The sequence below is a fragment of the Salmo salar genome, chromosome ssa07 (genome assembly GCF_905237065.1).
Source record: "Salmo salar chromosome ssa07, Ssal_v3.1, whole genome shotgun sequence".
NCBI lineage: Eukaryota > Metazoa > Chordata > Actinopteri > Salmoniformes > Salmonidae > Salmo > Salmo salar.
The window spans coordinates 52309205-52327745 of record NC_059448.1 but is presented as its reverse complement, the minus strand read 5'-3'; the positions used below and the strand labels follow the sequence as shown (position 1 = coordinate 52327745).

At 43.9% G+C, this 18541-nt stretch overlaps 1 protein-coding gene across 3 annotated transcripts in view; it reads left to right on the top strand.

Moving 5' to 3' along the window:
- The window catches only part of LOC106595617 (voltage-dependent calcium channel subunit alpha-2/delta-1), a 176096-nt gene that overhangs the window by 69194 nt on the left and 88361 nt on the right, over positions 1–18541 (top strand). For all 3 annotated transcript variants that reach the window (XM_045722235.1, XM_045722234.1, XM_045722233.1), the window contains exons 4-6: positions 7364–7423; positions 11992–12027; positions 12866–12998. In XM_045722235.1, the coding sequence (XP_045578191.1) occupies positions 7364–7423; positions 11992–12027; positions 12866–12998 (229 nt within the window). The remainder of the gene's footprint in view (positions 1–7363; positions 7424–11991; positions 12028–12865; positions 12999–18541) is intronic.

Below are 18541 nucleotides of genomic sequence, written 5' to 3'. Positions count from 1 at the left end.
ACAAAAAAATGACAACAATATCTATAGGCTAAAAAAAACTAATAAAAAAAACATTAGCTGACGTGGGCTAGTTGATCTAGACATTTCTGACAAGTCATAAATACAGTGGGGGAAAAAAGTATTTGATCCCCTGCTGATTTTGTACGTTTGCCCACTTACAAAGAAATTATCAGTCTATAATTTTAATGGTAGGTTTATTTGAACAGTGAGAGACAGAATAACAACCAAAAAATCCAGAAAAACGCATGTCAAAAATTTTATAAAATGATTTGCATTTTAATGAGGGAAATAAGTATTTGACCCCTCTGCAAAACATGACTTAGTACTTGGTGGCAAAACCCTTGTTGGCAATCAGAGGTCAGACGTTTCTTGTAGTTGGCCACCAGGTTTGCACACATCTCAGGAGGGATTTTGTCCCACTCCTCTTTGCAGATCTTCTCCAAGTCTTAAGGTTTTGAGGCTGACGTTTGGCAACTCGAACCTTCAGCTCCCTCCACAGATTTTCTATGGGATTAAGGTCTGGAGACTGGCTAGGCCACTCCAGGACCTTAATGTGCTTCTTCTTGAGCCACTCCTTTGTTGCCTTGGCCGTGTGTTTTGGGTCATTGTCATGCTGGAATACCCATCCACGACCCATTTTCAATACCCTGGCTGAGGGAAGGAGGTTCTCACCCAAGATTTGATGGTACATGGCCCCGTCCATCGTCCCTTGGATGCGGTGAAGTTGCCTGTCCCCTTAGCAGAAAAACACCCCCAAAGTATAATGTTTCCACCTCCATGTTTGACGGTGGGGATGGTGTTCTTGGGGTCATAGGCAGCATTCCTCCTCCTCCAAACACGGCAAGTTGAGTTGATGCCAAAGAGCTCCATTTTGGTCTCATCTGACCACAACAATTTCACCAGATGTCCTCTGAATCATTCAGATGTTCATTGGCAAACTTCAGACGGGCATGTATATGTATTCTTGAGCAGGGGGACCTTGCGGGCGCTGCAGGATTTCAGTCCTTTACGGCGTAGTGTGTTACCCATTGTTTTCTTGGTGACTATGGTCCCAGCTGCCTTGAGATCATTGACAAGATCCTCCTCTGTAGTTCTGGGCTGATTCCTCGCCGTTCTCATGGTCATTGCAACCCCACGAGGTGAGATCTGCATGGAGCCCCAGGCCGAGGGATATTGACAGTTCTTTTGTGTTTCTTCCATTTGCGAATAATCGCACCAAATGTTGTCACCTTCTCACCAAGCTGCTTGGCGATGGTCTTGTAGCCCATTCAAGCCTTGTGTAGGTCTATCTTGTCCCTGACATCCTTGGAGAGCTCTTTGGTCTTGGCCATGGTGGAGAGTTTGGAATCTGATTGATTGATTGCTTCTGTGGACAGGTGTCTTTTTTACAGGTAACAAGCTGCGGTTAGGAGCACTCCCTTTAAGAGTGTGCTCCTAATCTCAGCTCGTTACCTGTATAAAAGACACCTGGGAGCCAGAAATCTTTCTGATTGAGAGGAGGTCAAATACTTATTTCCCTCATTAAAATGCAAATCAATGTATAACATTTTTGACATGCGTTTTTCTGGATATTTTTTGTTGTTTTCTGTCTCTCACTGTTCAAATAAACCTACCATTAAAATTATAGACTGATCCTTTCTTTATCAGTTTAAAGCGGGACTGAGTTCCCGTGCCTCCCCTGCAGACCTAGGGAACACGCCCCAAAGTTATATATATTACTTATATAATAGACAGCCAAAGTTTGAGGCCATGTGGTGCAGAGTGATGCTGGGGCAGGGGTGATGTTGTGGATCTGGGTGAGCATCTGTATGTTATCGTTTGCATGTGGATGTTTTATTGTATAAAACATTTAGTTAATAATATTAATAATAATAATGTGGCAAATTGCATTATGTTCTAAAGGAAGGTCAAAGCTAAAAAATAATTTAATCTTCTGAGAAATTATGACTTCTGCAGGGTTTAGTTCCAACCAGGCACTATATGTATTCTAATTACCTCACCAACTGAGCTACAGTGCCTTGCGAAAGTATTCGGCCCCCTTGAACTTTTCGACCGTTTGCCACATTTCAGGCTTCAAACATAAAGATATAAAACTGTAATTTTTTGTGAAGAATCAACAACAAGTGGGACACAATTATGAAGTGGAACGAAATTTATTGGATATTTCAAACTTTTTTAACAAATAAAAAACTGAAAAATTGGCCGTGCAAAATTATTCAGCCCCTTTACTTTCAGTGCAGCAAACTCTCTCCAGAAGTTCAGTGAGGATCTCTGAATGATCCAATGTTGACCTAAATGACTAATGATGATAAATAGAATCCACCTGTGTGTAATCAAGTCTCCGTATAAATGCACCTGCTCTGTGATAGTCTCAGAGGTCCGTTTAAAGCGCAGAGAGCATCATGAAGAACAAGGAACACACCAGGCAGGTCCGAGATACTGTTGTGGAGAAGTTTAAAGCCGGATTTGGATACAAAAAGATTTCCCAAGCTTTAAACATCCCAAGGAGCACTGTGCAAGCGATAATATTGAAATGGAAGGAGTATCAGACCACTGCAAATCTACGAAGACCCGGCCGTCCCTCTAAACTTTCAGCTCATACAAGGAGAAGACTGATCAGTGATGCAGCCAAGAGGCCCATGATCACTCTGGATGAACTGCAGAGATCTACAGCTGAGGTGGGAGACTCTGTCCATAGGACAACAATCAGTCGTATACTGCACAAATCTGGCCTTTATGGAAGAGTGGCAAGAAGAAAGCAATTTCTTAAAGATATCCATAAAAAGTGTTGTTTAAAGTTTGCCACTAGCCACCTGGGAGACACACCAAACATGTGGAAGAAGGTGCTCTGGTCAGATGAAACCAAAATCAAACTTTTTGGCAACAATGCAAAACGTTATGTTTGGCGTAAAAGCAACACAGCTCATCACCCTGAACACACCATCCCCACTGTCAAACATGGTGGTGGCAGCATCATGGTTTGGGCCTGCTTTTCTTCAGCAGGGGCAGGGAAGATGGTTAAAATTGATGGGAAGATGGATGGAGCCAAATACAGGACCATTCTGGAAGAAAACCTGATGGAGTCTGCAAAAGACCTGAGACTGGGACGGAGATTTGTCTTCCAACAAGACAATGATCCAAAACATAAAGCAAAATCTACAATGGAATGGTTCACAAATAAACATATCCAGGTGTTAGAATGGCCAAGTCAAAGTCCAGACCTGAATCCAATCGAGAATCTGTGGAAAGAACTGAAAACTGCTGTTCACAAACGCTCTCCATCCAACCTCACTGAGCTCGAGCTGTTTTGCAAGGAGGAATGGGCAAAAATTTCAGTCTCTCGATGTGCAAAACTGATAGAGACATACCCCAAGCGACTTACAGCTGTAATTGCAGCAAAAGGTGGCGCTACAAAGTATTAACTTAAGGGGGCTGAATAATTTTGCACGCCTAATTTTTCAGTTTTTTATTTGTTAAAAAATGTTGTTCCACTTCATGATTGTGTCCCACTTGTTGTTGATTCTTCACAAAAAATTACAGTTTTATATCTTTATGTTTGAAGCCTGAAATGTGGCAAAAGGTCAAAGTTCAAGGGGGCCGAATACTTTTGCAAGGCACTGTAATTGTTCAATATCAGTGATTGGCCCTAATTCGTCCTGCTTGGTCTTCCAGGCACCAAATAAAAAAGTCACCTCAAAAACAAGAAATACCTGTGGCACAGCTGAACCAGGTTAGCCATTAGCAGGGCAGCACTTTAGAATCAATCTTAGGTTTAGCGCTGTCGGTTGGTTTTACTTCGTGATTCAAACACTAAACCAATGTTTCCTCTACACTGCGCACCTCCTCCAGGACTGCGGCGCAGAGACGCAAGAGAGTAAACTTCACTGAGTACGCCCCATTAGTTTTCACGATATAGATAACGTTTTTTCTGTGATCGAATCAACATGATATCAACCCCTTTTCAATCCTACTGTAGGATATACAGCCTTGGTTTCTCAAATTATTGCCTTCCCTGGTTCACCAACTACTTCTCTGATAGAGTTCAGTGTGTCAAATAGGAGGCCCTGTTGTCCGGGCCTCTGGCATTCTCTATGGGGGTGCCACAGGGTTCAATTCTTGGGTCGACTCTTTTCTCTGTATACATCAATGATGTCGCTCTTGCTGCTGGTGAGTCTCTGATCCACCTCTACGCAGATGACACCATTCTGTATACTTCTGACCCTTCTTTGGACACTGTGTTAACTACCCTCCAGACGAGCTTCAATGCCATACAACTCTCCTTCCATGGCCTCCAATTGCTCTTAAATACAAGTAAAACTAAATGCATGCTCTTCAACCGATCGCTGCCTGCACCTGCCCGCCCGTCCCGCATCACTACTCTGGACGGTTCTGACTTAGAATATGTGGACAACTACAAATACCTAGGTGTCTGGTTAGACTGTAAACTCTCCGTCCAGACTCACATCAAACATCTCCAATCCAAAGTTAAATCTAGAATTGGCTTCCTATTTCGTAACAAAGCATCTTTCACTCATGCTGCCAAACATACCCTCGTATAACTGACCATCCAGCCGATCCTTGACTTCGGCGATGTCATTTACAAAATAGCCTCCAATACCCTACTCAATAAATTGGATGCAGTCTATCACAGTGCCATCCGTTTTGTCACCAAAGCCTCATATACTACCCACCACTGCGACCTGTTAGCTCTCGTTGGCTGGCCCTCGCTTCATACTCGTCGCCAAACCCACTGGCTCCAGGTCATCTACAAGACCCTGCTAGGTAAAGTTCCCCCTTATCTCAGCTCGCTGATCACCATAGCAGCACCCACCTGTAGCATGCACTCCAGCAGGTATATCTCTCTGGTCACCCCCAAAGCCAATTCCTCCTTCGGCCGCCTCTCCTTCCAGTTCTCTGCTGCCATGACTGGAACAAACTACAAAAATCTCTAAAACTGGAAACACTTATCTCCCTCACTAGCTTTAAGCACCAGCTGTCAGAGCAGCTCACAGATTACTGCACCTGTACATAGCCCATCTATAATTTAGCCCAAACAACTACCTCTTCCCCTACTGTATTTATTTATTTATTTTGCTCCTTTGCACCCCATTATTTCTATTTCTACTTTGCACTTTCTTCCACTGCAAATCTACCATTCCAGTGTTTTACTTGCTATATTGTATTTACCTCGCCACCATGGTCTTTTTTGCCTTTACCTCCCTTATCTCACCTCATTTGCTCACTTTGTATATAGACTTATTTTTCTACTATATTATTGACTGTATGTTTGTTTTACTCCATGTGTAACTCTGTGTTGTTGTATGTGTCAAAATGCTTTGCTTTATCTTGGCCAGGTCTCAATTGTAAATGAGAACTTGTTCTCAACCTGCCTACCTGGTTAAATAAAGGTGAAATTACAAATAAATTACAAATAAATAAATATATCATAGAAATCAAAAGCTATTTCCATGTGAAAATGGTATGGGATTTGCTCCATTGGTTTTGTTGGTAGGCCCACATTATGCTCAAATAGCCACAATAGCCTATTGGCTAATGTCTAAAACTGTAAGGGAACAGCCTCAGTGTTCACTGTAAACATGTGCTGGAAGTTGCACAAATTTCTCACAATGTTCAAGTTTCCGCTCACAAGATCAAACATTTGCTCAGTGCCTCCCAAAAATGTAGGGAACATTGCACTTCACCCTAAAAATATTACCCCTCCCTCTATACTCCATCTCTGTCAGTACACTGTTCATTTTTGTCCATCAGTCTTAGCTTTGATAGGGTCAGCAGGCCCACAAAGCTACAAGAAGCCCAGGGGAAGATGCAAGCCAATAACGCTAGCAGCGCTAAACACATTAGCTTTAGAATAGTGTTAGCCGCTTCAATTTATTCAGCGATGGACAGAAAAAAGAAGGTGCTTGCAAAGCACTCTGGCAGGCAGTATGCATTGAGGGTCCATTGGCTTTGATTAGGCATAATTACTGTAATTATGCACTTGTGATATCATTGTGTAGAGGAGATGATGTAATGCTAACACAGCTCTCATTGAAGCCAAATGGAGAGACTTAGCGTAAGCGTGTGGTAGCATCATGCAGCTCACCCAGCCTGCAGCGATAGCATGGCAAAGAAAGATCGCATAAGCTCAGTGCATTTGTCTTTAGGATGCTAGGATCCAGGTTGTGTGGTTTTCTGAGCCAAAGAAAAGGGGACACTTGGCCTGCAGAGCCGAGTTCTGATAGATACAGCACTTAAACACAAACTGCCATTGTGAAGATTGTAAGATCTCTGCACCCTGTGATTCATCCTCAAAGGAAGCTCATTGTTTTGTTCTTCTTTGTTTGATTTTCTTGTTACTATCTCATCTCACTAACCCCCCGCTTCGCCTTTGTTCAATTAATTTAACTTATAACATTTATGGGTGACGTGAATAACTCCCTTTCTGCAGTACTAGTAGCTAGTGACTGGAATTAGATTCCATATTTCCCCAGGGGAAATGAGTGTTACAGTGTGTTTCTAGACCAGTTTGAGATGAAAAGATGATCCTCATTAGAAACCCATTAACCTAGTCATTAGGGCCAGATCTGGGCCAACATGGAGTGGGGGGAGGGATCTAATTTGAGCACAATGACGTCTTATACTGTGACACCCCCATGCTCGTTTCACACCTGGGGGTGTCGAGTGAAAATGTGTAAAATAACTTTCTGTGTTGACAGCATTACTAGTGGTTGTAGAAGTAGAGCCAATTGTTTGAATTAGCCATGATTAAGTGAGCCAGTTGTTTTAATTAGCCATGATAATGTGAGCCAGTTGTTTGAATTAGAAATGATAAGGTGAGCCAGTTGTTTGAATTAGCCATGATAAGGTGAGCCAGATGTTTGAATTAGCCATGATAAGGTGAGCCAGTTGTTTGAATTAGCCATGATAAGGTGAGCCAGTTGTTTGAATTAGCCATGATAAGGTGAGCCAGTTGTTTGAATTAGCCATGATAAGGTGAGCCAGTTGTTTGAATTAGCCATGATAAGGTGAGCCAGTTGTTTGAATTAGCCATGATAAGGTGAGCCAGTTGTTTGAATTAGCCATGATAAGGTGAGCTGAGGTGTGTAATGTACCCTCAGTATATGTTGTGTACGGTGGAGGAGTATGGTGACTTTTATGTTCTTAACACTTTCATGTCCGTGATCAATGTTAATGAACATTAGTACCATTCTCTCTCTCTCTCTCTCTCTCTCTCTCTCTCTCTCTCTCTCTCTCTCTCTCTCTCTCTTTCTCTCTCTGCTTGCCACAAGCACTGTGTCAACTCCTTAATTGAAAGGAAATATGTGTTACAATTCCCACTCTATTTCTCTGTTTTTTTGTCCAGACACTGGCATCCGCTGCAGAGGATTTTCAGATGTGGCATCGGTGGAAGAATGATCCTGAGGTGAGTGAGTGGTTGTGTAGATCAACATTATTAATGTCCTCATTATCTCTGGATGCATTACCTATAGAAGCCTTGAACTCTATAAGAAGAGATTGATTTGATTCACGATCATATATGAATGTTGTAATTGCCAGCAGCTTACCGCCATGCATCCCACTGTTGGCTTGCCTCTGAAGCTAAGCAGGGTTGGTCCTGGTCAGTTCCTGGGTGGGAGACCAGATGCTGCTGAAAGTGGTGTTGGAGGGCCAGTAGAAGGCATTCTTTCCTCGGTTCTAAAAAACAATATCCCAATGCCCCAGGGCCAGTGATTGGGGATATTGCCCTGTGTAGGGTGCCTTCTTTTGGATGGGACGTTAAACGGGTGTCCTGACTCTCTGTGGTCACTTATTGTAAGAGTAGGGGTGTTAAACCTGGCTAAATTCCCAATCTGGCCCTCATACCATCATGGCCACCCAATCATCCCTATCTTCCAATTGGCTCATTCACCCCCATCTCCCCCTGTGATTATTCCCCAGGTTGTTGCTGTAAATGACAATGTGTTCTCAGTCAACTTACCTGGTAGAAGAAAAACATTGGATGGTCATTTTTGTATAAAATCTCATTAGGTTGACAATAGAGTTTTAATATCCTTCAATTAAGTAGAATTCAATTAGATTGCATTGGGACACATTCAGAGCCATGCACACACTGGGTCTTACTCTCTCAAATTCCCATTAAGCCAGTATACAGTGCATTCGGAAAGTATTCAGACCCCTTCCCTTTTTCCACATTCCACATTAGTCTTGTTCTAAAATGGATTAAATACATGTTTTTAGTCATCAATCTACACACAATACCCCATAATGACAAAGTGAAAACAGGTTTTTAGAAATGTTTGCAAATGAATTAAAAATAAAACACATAAATACCTTATTTACATAAGTATTCAGACCTTTTGCTATGAGACTCGAAATTGAGCTCAGGTGCATCCTGTTTCCATTGATCATCCTTGAGATGTTTCTATAACTTAATTGGAGTCCATCTGTAGTAAATTCAATTGATTGGACATGGTCTGGACAGGACACCTGTCTATATAAGGTCCCACAGTTGACAGTACATGTCAGAGCAAAAACCAAGCCATGAGGTCAAAGGAATTGTCCGTAGAGCTCCGAGACAGGATTGTGTCGATGCACAGATCTGGAGAAGGGTACCAAAACATTTCCGCAGCGTTGAAGGTCCCCAAGAACACAGTGGTCTCCATCATTCTTAAATGGAAATAGTTTGGAACCACCAAGACACTTCCTAGAGCTGACCGCCCGGCCAAACTGAGCAATCGAGGGAGAAGGGCCTTGGTCAGGGAGGTGACTAAGAACCTGATGGTCAGTCTGACAGAGCTCCAGAGTTCTTCTGTGGAGATGGGAGAACCTTCCAGAAGGACAACAATCTCTGCAGCACTCCACTTATCAGGGTTTTATGGTAGAGTGGCCAGAAGGAAGCCACTCCTCAGTAAAAGCCACATGACCGCCCACTAAAGGACTCGCAGACCGTGAGAAACAATATTCTCTGTTCTGATGAAACCATGATTGAACTCTTTGGCCTGAATTTGTCACATCTGGAGGAAACCTGGCACCCTCCCTACGGTGAAGCATGGTGGTGACATCATCATGCTGTGGGGATGTTTTTCAGCGGCAGGGACTGGGAGACTAGTCAGGATCGAGGGAAAGATGAACGGAGCAAAGTACAGAGAGATCCTTGATGAAAACCTGCTCCTTAGCACTCAGGATCTCAGAATTGGGCAAAGGTTCACCTTCCAACAGGACAACAACCCTAAGCACACAGCCAAGACAACGCAGGAGTGGCTTCGGGACAAGTCTCTAAATGTCCTTGAGTGGCCCAGCCAGAGCCCGGACTTGAACCCAATCGAACATCTCTGGAGAGACCTGAAAATATCTGTGCTGCGACGCTCCCCATCCAACCTGACAGAGCTTGAGTGGATCTGCAGAGAGGAATGGGAGAAACTCCCCAAATACATGTATGCCAAGCTTGTAGCTCCATACCCAAGAAGACTCGAGGCTGTAGTTGCTGCCAAAGGTGCTTCAAAAAAGTAATGAGTAAAAGGTCTGAATGCTTATGTCAATGTAATATTTCCGATTTTTGAAATTATTTATAAATGTGCAAACATTTCTCTAAACCTGTTTTCGCTTTGTCATTATGGGTTATTGTGTGTAGATTAATGAGATAAAAATATATATATTTTTTAGAATAAGGCTGTAACGTAACAAAATGTGGAAAAAGCCAAGGGGTCTGAATACTTTACGAATGCACTGTTTATGAACACGATTCCAATAATCTTTTCTTCTAGATGAACTCACTCCCCATCGGACACATTTCTCTACTGAGCAGCCTGTCTCTGAACTTGATTAGTAGGCCTCATCATGAATTATGATGCAGTTCCTCAACTCCCCATGTCCAATCGTTCTTTGTCCGAGCCACAATGTTTTTGTAATGAATTCAAATTGTTAATTTACTTCTCTTAAGTAATGCGAAAGCCACTCACTTTCGGCAGCCATATTGAAATGACAAATTACCTGTTATATATATATATTTTGTTTTTACTGCCTCTATGTGGGAGAACTCCATTGCCTCCTATTAGTCTATTAGCTTCAAACTAACCTGGACAGTGTCATTATAAACGCCTCCGATACTCCTTTTAATGACTCTTCTCCATTAAAAGATTCTTATCAGTCTGATTCCTACATGCTCACGGGAAGTGTGTGTGTGTGTGTGTGTGTGTGTGTGTGTGTGTGTGTGTGTGTGTGTGTGTGTGTGTGTGTGCTCCATCTGTGTACGTGCCTGTGCACATGCATGTGTGTGGGACAAAGTAGTATCTCCTTTATGCTGCCGTGGTCTACTTCTTTGAGGCTTGGGATGTGTGACTGGATGGAGATGCTTGGCTAGCTTGGATAATTATCCCTTGGCGAAGAGTCATTAGTGTGAACGTCCAGCGTTTTCTGTAACTAACAAGCAAATATTAGCGCACATGTTAGTCTTAGCCAATTAAGCCTGCACCGATGAAAGGACTCGGAGGTTGGCTTTTTCAGACTGTTTATGTTGAGCTAGCTAATTGATCCCAAGTGTGTGTGTGCGGGTGCGTGTCAACCAGGCAACGACAAACGAGGCTGAATGTAGTTTTCTCTATTCATTTCAGTTTCTTAAACCGCTGACTTTCTCAGGCAATGTTGCGTGTCGTGAGGAGTGTCTTGGCTCCATGTGGCTCTTGCACGCGCTCAGTGAAAGCGTTAGGAGGAGAGCTCCGTGGTCCAGTCTGTCTCCAGACACCCTCTTCCTCACTCCTTCTTCTTAATCCGTCCGGCCAACATCGCGGTTACAGCGTAGTCCTCCGTGAACCGGCCCATGTCCTTGCTGCACCCGAGGGTGTTTGTGTGTGTGTGTGTGTGCGTACACAACCTGGTGTAGGAGATCAAATATCCCTGCACACACGCCTCATTTCTGTATGAAAGCCCAGAAGACGTCCTCCCTCCCTCAGGAGTTACATCACATAAAAACATTTACCCCAGTACTCTACAAGCCTCTGTGTGTGTGAAACCACCTTAACACACGTTCACATCCATGCACGTAGAACACACACACACAAACACACACACTTAAGGAGGTGGGGAGTGTAGCCACAGCGCTTCAAAGCTAACATGAAGAGACCTCCTCATGATGGCTGTCAGGCCATCTTAATGTTGTGGAGAACCTTGTGAAGCGACACTCACACTAAGGTCACACTGTCTCACCCCCCAGGGATCTGAGTATATGAGAGATACAGTAGAAACTAAGATAGACAGACAGAGTGTGTGTATATGTGTGCGAGCTTGTGTGTAAGCTCTGCAAGGACTGCAGCCTGTCTCTCGGGAGGTGAGCAGATGCTGGAGCACCGCTGTCAGAACTGTCTATCGCTAACACCTAGCTCATCGCTAATGGCCTGGCGCTAACTATCGAGCCTCACACCACCAGCAGATCACAGGTGGGGGAACCGGCCTGTGTTTTATGTAGCGTTAGCCCCATGTTGCAGCGCCGGGGGTGGCAGGCAGGTGGTGCTAACCAGTGAACCGGCTCCATGTCCCCAAGGCGTCCATCTGTCAGCTAGGCTGGATAGGCTAGCTCGTTAGCGCCTGACTTACTCGTGCTCTGACAGGAAGCTCGCACAGCGGATGAAAGAGAGAGTTGGTTACAACACTACTGATGCTTTTGTGTCGAGCACACACACACACTGTATTAGGGGAGTACACACACACATACTGTATTAGGGGAGTACACACACTTTTGCATGTGAGACACACATAGACATACGCAGAGAGTGAAGAAGTGCTTGAATTCAGAAAATTAAAAAATAATACAACCACACTGAAGAATGGAAAACAACATGAAATAGGAACACAGTTTCCACACAACACCGTCTGAAAACTTTACAATGCACATTGATTTAAACCCCTACCAAAGACCTGCTGTGTTTATAAATCTGTGTTTTTCACATCTTTCTATTTCTCTCTCTCTCTCTCTTCCCTCCCGCTCTTTCTCCATAGCCGGATGACATCCATTACTACTATGCCAAAGAAAACGTGAGTACATTTCTACTGTTACTTCCCCCATGTATAACATGTGTTGTGAAGAGATTTGATCTGAGTCATATTGAGTCTGTATATTCAACAAAATCCCACCTGCACCCTCTGTCTTTGTAGCCATGGTTACTAAACCTGTTGTAAAGCGTATTGATAACCTTAAAGGATCCCCCACATCCCCCAGCTGTGGCCCAGGCTCTAGAGCCCTGAAAAGACACTTAAAAGTTGCTACAGTACGCTAGGGTTAGTGTGTGTTTTTGTTTGCATGTGCGTGTATGCGTGCATATTCAAATGAGCGTGCATGCATGTTATGTCTAGTGTGTGTGTGTGCGTGTGTGCATGTGTGCGTGTGCATGTGTGCGTGTGAGGGATTATCTCAAGAACACGTATCTGTGCCTGTGATATCGTCTGCATCCCTTGGCCTCTGAAGTCATGTGTCTGATTTGATACTGGGGATCAGATAGTAATTCCACAGGGGATGTGGTGATAGAACACATGCAGGCAGGCACACACCTCTCCTGAACAACTGATGTCATTCTGGCTTTGACGGGCCAAGACACAGGAGATCAGTACTGTCAGGCATCTGAATACACACCAATATTATTCACAGCCACAGGAGATGGAGCAAGCGCCACACAGACACACGCATGTGTTATCATACAGCGCACCATAATGCAAAGTGACAGACACACACACACACACACACACACACACACACACACACACACACACACACACACACAATACTTTGTATTCACTAAATCCATGCAGTATACTCTCCATTGACCTCCAATTTGCGTCAATAATATCTCATTCCTTTGGTATTTTTCCCTTATAGCTGGACTCAAATGATACAGAGGTCAAGAAGCCAAACCGGCTTTATCCAGAGTTTAAGGAAGACGAGCAATTTAGACGCCTCATCTCCTACAACACCACGGCAGTCCACATACCCACGGACATATACGAGGGCTGTGAGTACACCCACACACACACATTGTACAGTATTTATAGCATGTTTCCATGACATTTTGGTCAGTCAGTTTCTCAGAATGTGTGTAGTAGTCAGCTGATGGTCCGGCGAATGCTTGTAGTCTAAATTTAGCCCTGCCCAGCCCAACCAATGGGCAGAAGACCTGGCCTCCGAGTCACCCCGGTCACCAGCTGCTCCTCGCTCTCCCACCCACAACCTCATGAGAGAATCACACTGAATGTCAATAAAACTGCCATGTTTTTTTTTCTTGTGTGAAGCTTGTGTGGATACTTTCTGGGTCTTTCTCAGTCTTTCTGCTTCCATGTCTTTCTCTAGTCTTAATCTTGCTCTATCATGCTCTTCTTTAATGCTTGTCTGATCCACCCTCGGCTCTGTCTGTCACTGCCTTTATCGCCCTCGGCTCTGTCTGTCACTCCTCTTATCGCCCTCGGCTCTGTCTGTCACTCCTCTTATCGCCCTCGGCTCTGTCTGTCACTCCTCTTATCGCCCTCGGCTCTGTCTGTCACTCCTCTTATCGCCCTCGGCTCTGTCTGTCACTCCTCTTATCGCCCTCGGCTCTGTCTGTCACTCCTCTTATCGCCCTCGGCTCTGTCTGTCACTCCTCTTATCGCCCTCGGCTGTGTCTGTCACTCCTCTTATCGCCCTCGGCTCTGTCTGTCACTCCTCTTATCGCCCTCGGCTCTGTCTGTCACTCCTCTTATCGCCCTCGGCTCTGTCTGTCACTCCTGTTATCGGCCTCGGCTCTGTCTGCCACTTTTTCTTTAACACTCACAATTTAACATATTCTCTTTCATTGCTTGTCTGCCTCCTCTCACTCGTTCTCTCCTCTTTCTGCCTTAATCTCATTCTCTTTTACACTAGAACAGCTGGGCCTTGAGGGAACCCCCTTCAAGCTAATGAGCAGTCATTTTGACTACAACATTCTAACAGTGTAATTAATACATTTGATATATGCTATTGCTAAAATAATAGTTTGGTTGTGTTTATGAAGGTCTAAGGTACTTTTTATTTCATTAGTTTGTGACTAGGCTATATGTAAAAACATTAAAAACACAACATTAAAATGTTCAATGTATTTTATTTTATGGAGTGCCTTTGCTACAATTATGAAACAGAAGGCGTATGTGTTGGAACACGGTAACAGCTTCTTTTTATAACGACCAAAAAAATACCCCAAAATACCACATTCACCAAGGCGCATGGACAGAAAGACACGAGGTCAAATGATAGAAGCATCAGTATCCTAAACATCATTATAAGTGATAGGTGTGCATGAGAAACAGTGAAAATCAGCAAAAAGCAATAATGGCATTATAATGAATATAAATGTCGATAAGACAGCAGTAAAAAATAGTCAATTATTTATACGTTGGATACCAAGGGGAATTTCTGTTTCTTTGTCATCAAAATGGAGGTAAAGCATGATCTCTCTGAAGCGATCCCATGACATGGTTTCTCCAAAGAAAAGTATCTCATACATGTCTGACCAGAAGCTCTCCATACACACGCTCTTTCCACCGAATGCTCCACGGACATACAGGATTGAAATGAGCACTTCCAACTCATCAACAGACAGATTCCAGGCAGTGTCTCCTTGCTCCGTGTGCACCATAGCCACGGTACAGTCCCTGAATGCTGTAGCATGTCCGTGTCACATAAACAACGGAAGCTGGTGAGTGCATTGCTGATGTTGTTTTTTGCTTGAGATGTAGAGCCTGCTATCTCAGTGATGACATTTTGTACTGATAATCAGCCTGTAGTATTGTCACCGGCTCGTTCCATCTAAATGGTGTCGTCCCTTCCACTCTCCTATATCACTGTTTCATTTGGTGGTGGTGTGGGCGTGCACCACATTCTTGCTTTTTTTTGCTTAGACACCTCCGAGGCCTATGTTCATTATGCCACTAGGTGTCCATGTTCATTATGCCACTAGGTGTCCATGTTCATTATGCCACTAGGTGTCCATGTTCATTATGCCACTAGGTGTCCATGTTCATTATGCCACTAGGTGTCCATGTTCATTATGCCACTAGGTGTCCATGTTCATTATGCCACTAGGTGTCCATGTGCATTATGCCACTAGGTGTCCATGTTCATTATGCCACTAGGTGTCCATGTTCATTATGCCACTAGGTGTCCATGTTCATTATGCCACTAGGTGTCCATGTTCATTATGCCACTAGGTGTCCATGTTCATTATGCCACTAGGTGTCCATGTGCATTATGCCACTAGGTGTCCATGTTCATTATGCCACTAGGTGTCCATGTTCATTATGCCACCAGGTGTCTATGTGCATTATGCCACTAGGTGTCCATGTTCATTATGCCACTAGGTGTCCATGTTCATTATGCCACTAGGTGTCCATGTTCATTATGCCACTAGGTGTCCATGTTCATTATGCCACTAGGTGTCCATGTTCATTATGCCACTAGGTGTCTATGTTCATTATGCCACTAGGTGTCCATGTTCATTATGCCACTAGGTGTCCATGTTCATTATGCCACTAGGTGTCCATTTGCATTATGCCACTAGGTGTCCATGTTCATTATGCCACTAGGTGTCTATGTGCATTATGCCACTAGGTGTCCATGTTCATTATGCCACTAGGTGTCCATGTTCATTATGCCACAAGGTGTCCATGTTCATTATGCCACTAGGTGTCCATGTTCATTATGCCACTAGGTGTCCATGTTCATTATGCTGTTCTCCATGTCTTCACACTGAGCTCACTCTAGGCTAAGGCCTATTCTAGGGATATGTGTTGATTCCCTCCTCTTATCACTAGGTGAACGTCACTAGGTGCCTATTTATTTTTTATTTTTCATAGGGGACAACAGTGAAAACCACTCCAAACAGGGAACAGTGTGATCTATCATGATCTGTTCCCAGACCAGGGCTATTTCTGTAGGCTTTATTTAGAGAAGACTGGATGTCAGAACACTCATGATCCAGACTCAGTTTCAGTTCCAACAGGGTCGTGGTGTGAAAATGAACAGAAGGTGTGATTTGTGGGAATTATGATGGTGTTGATTGAGGTGATTTAGATGGCCTGGTTTTAGCGGTGGGTTGGAGGGGGGGGGTTGTGTGTGTGCATGTGTGTAGCATATGTGACATAGCTAGTGAGCATTAGACATCACCTTCCTTCAGATCTACAAGCCACTGTCACTCAGGGAGGAAAACGCTAGGCTATTGTTCCGTCAGCTCACACATTTGTGTATTCAGTTTGTGAGCTGTGTGTTTGTGCACATGGTTCTGTGTGTGTGTGCGCTCCATCAGTGTGTTGGTAATAGTGCAGGGAGGCTGCTGTGTATTGTGTTGCTCTGAATGACTAGAATGGGGGTAGTAGTGTACAGCTGGGTGAGTACAGGGATGATAGAGAGGCTCTCAGTGACCCTGTACCCCCGGGGCCAGGGGCCTCTTTTAGCATGGGCACACTGAGGACACAGGGCACCCTGCGCATGTATGGACACACACACACACACACACACACACACACACACACACACACACACACACACACACACACACACACACACACACACAAGTATTCATACCTGAGGTTATGGATTTATTTATTCGTAATTTAGTTACTGGCTGAGATAGTGTGTAGTGAGTGGGCCAGTATTCAGTCGTGGCCAAAAGTTTTGAGAATGAGACAAATATTCATTTTCACAGTCTGCTGCCTCAGTTTGTATGATGGCAATTTGCATATACTCCAGAATGTTATGAAGAGTGATCAGATGAATTGCAATTAATTGCAAAGTCTCTCTTTGCCATGCAAATCAACTGAATCCCCCCCAAAAAAATTCCACTGCATTTCAGCCCTGCCACAAAAGGACCAGCTGACATCATGTTGGTGATTCTCTCGTTAACACAGCTGTGAGTGTTGACGAGGACAAGGCTGGATATTACTCTGTCATGCTGATTGAGTTCGAATAACAGACTGGAAGCTTCAAAAGGATGGTGGTGCTTGGAATCATTGTTCTTCCTCTGTCAACACTGGTTACCTGCAAGGAAACACGTGCCGCCATCATTGCTTTGCATAAAAAGGGCTTCACAGGCAAGGGTATTGCTGCCAGTAAGATTGCACCTAAATCAACCATTTATCGGATCATCTAGAACTTCAAGGAGAGCGGTTCAAATGTTTTGAAGAAGGCTTCAGGGCGCCCAAGAAAGTCCAGCAAGCATCAGGACCGTCTCCTAAAGTTGATTCAGCTGCGGGATCGGGGCACCACAAGTACAAAGCTTGCTCAGGAATGGCAGCAGGCAGGTGTGAGTGCATCTGCACGCACAGTGAGGCGAAGACTTTTGGAGGATGGCCTTGTGTCAAGAAGGGCAGCAAAGAAGCCACTTCTCTCCAGGAAAAACATCAGGGACAGACTGATATTCTGCAAAAGGTACAGGGTTTGGACTGCTGAGGACTGGGGTAAAGTAATTTTCTCTGATGAATCCTCTTTCCAATTGTTTGGGGCATCTCGAAAAAAGCTTGTCCGGAGAAGACAAGGTAAGCGCTACCGTCAGTCCTGTGTCATGCCAACAGTAAAGCATCTTGAGACCTTTCATGTGTTGGGTTGCTTCTCAGCCAAGGGAGTGGGCTCACTCACAATTTTGCCTAAGAACACAGCCAGGAATAAAGAATGGTACCAACACATCTCCGAGAGCAACTTGTCCCAACCATCCAGGAACAGTTTGGTGACGAACAATGCCTTTTCCAGCATGATGGAGCACCTTGCCATAAGGTAAAAGTGATAACTAAGGGGCTCGGGGAACAAAACATTGATACTTTGGGTCCATGGTCAGGTAACTCCCCAGACCTTAATCCCATTGAGAACTTGTGGTCAATCCTCAAGAGGCGGGTGGACAAACAAAAACCCACAAATTCTGACAAACTCCAATCATTGATTATGCAAGAATGGGCTGCCATCAGTCAGGATGTGGCCCAGAAGTTAATTGACAGCATGCCAGGGCGGATTGCAGAGGTCTTGAAAAAGAAGGGTCAACACTGCAAATATTGACTCTTTGCATCAACTTCATGTAATTGTCAATAAAAGCCTTTGACACTTATGAAGTGCTTGTAATTATACTTAAGTATTCCCTAGTAACATCTGACAAAAATATCTGAAGACACTGAAGCAGCAATCTTTGTGGAAATTAATATTTGTGTCATTCTCAAAACTTTTGGCCACGACTGTACAGTGAGCTTCAAAAGTATTGGGATAGTGACACACTTTTCGTTGTTTTGGCTCTTTACTCCAGCATTTTGGATTCGAAATTATACAATGGCTATGAGGATTAAAGTGCAGACTGCAGTTTAAATTTTGGGGGTATTTTCATCCATATCGGGTGATCCGTTTTAGAAATTACAGCACTTTTTGTTCATAGTCCCCCAATTTTAGGGAACCAAAAGTACTGGGACAAATTCACTTGTGTATTAAAGTAGTAAAAACTTAAGTATTTGCTACTTTATTACACATATAAGTGAATTTGTCACAATATTGTTGGTCCCCTAAAAGGGGGGGGAC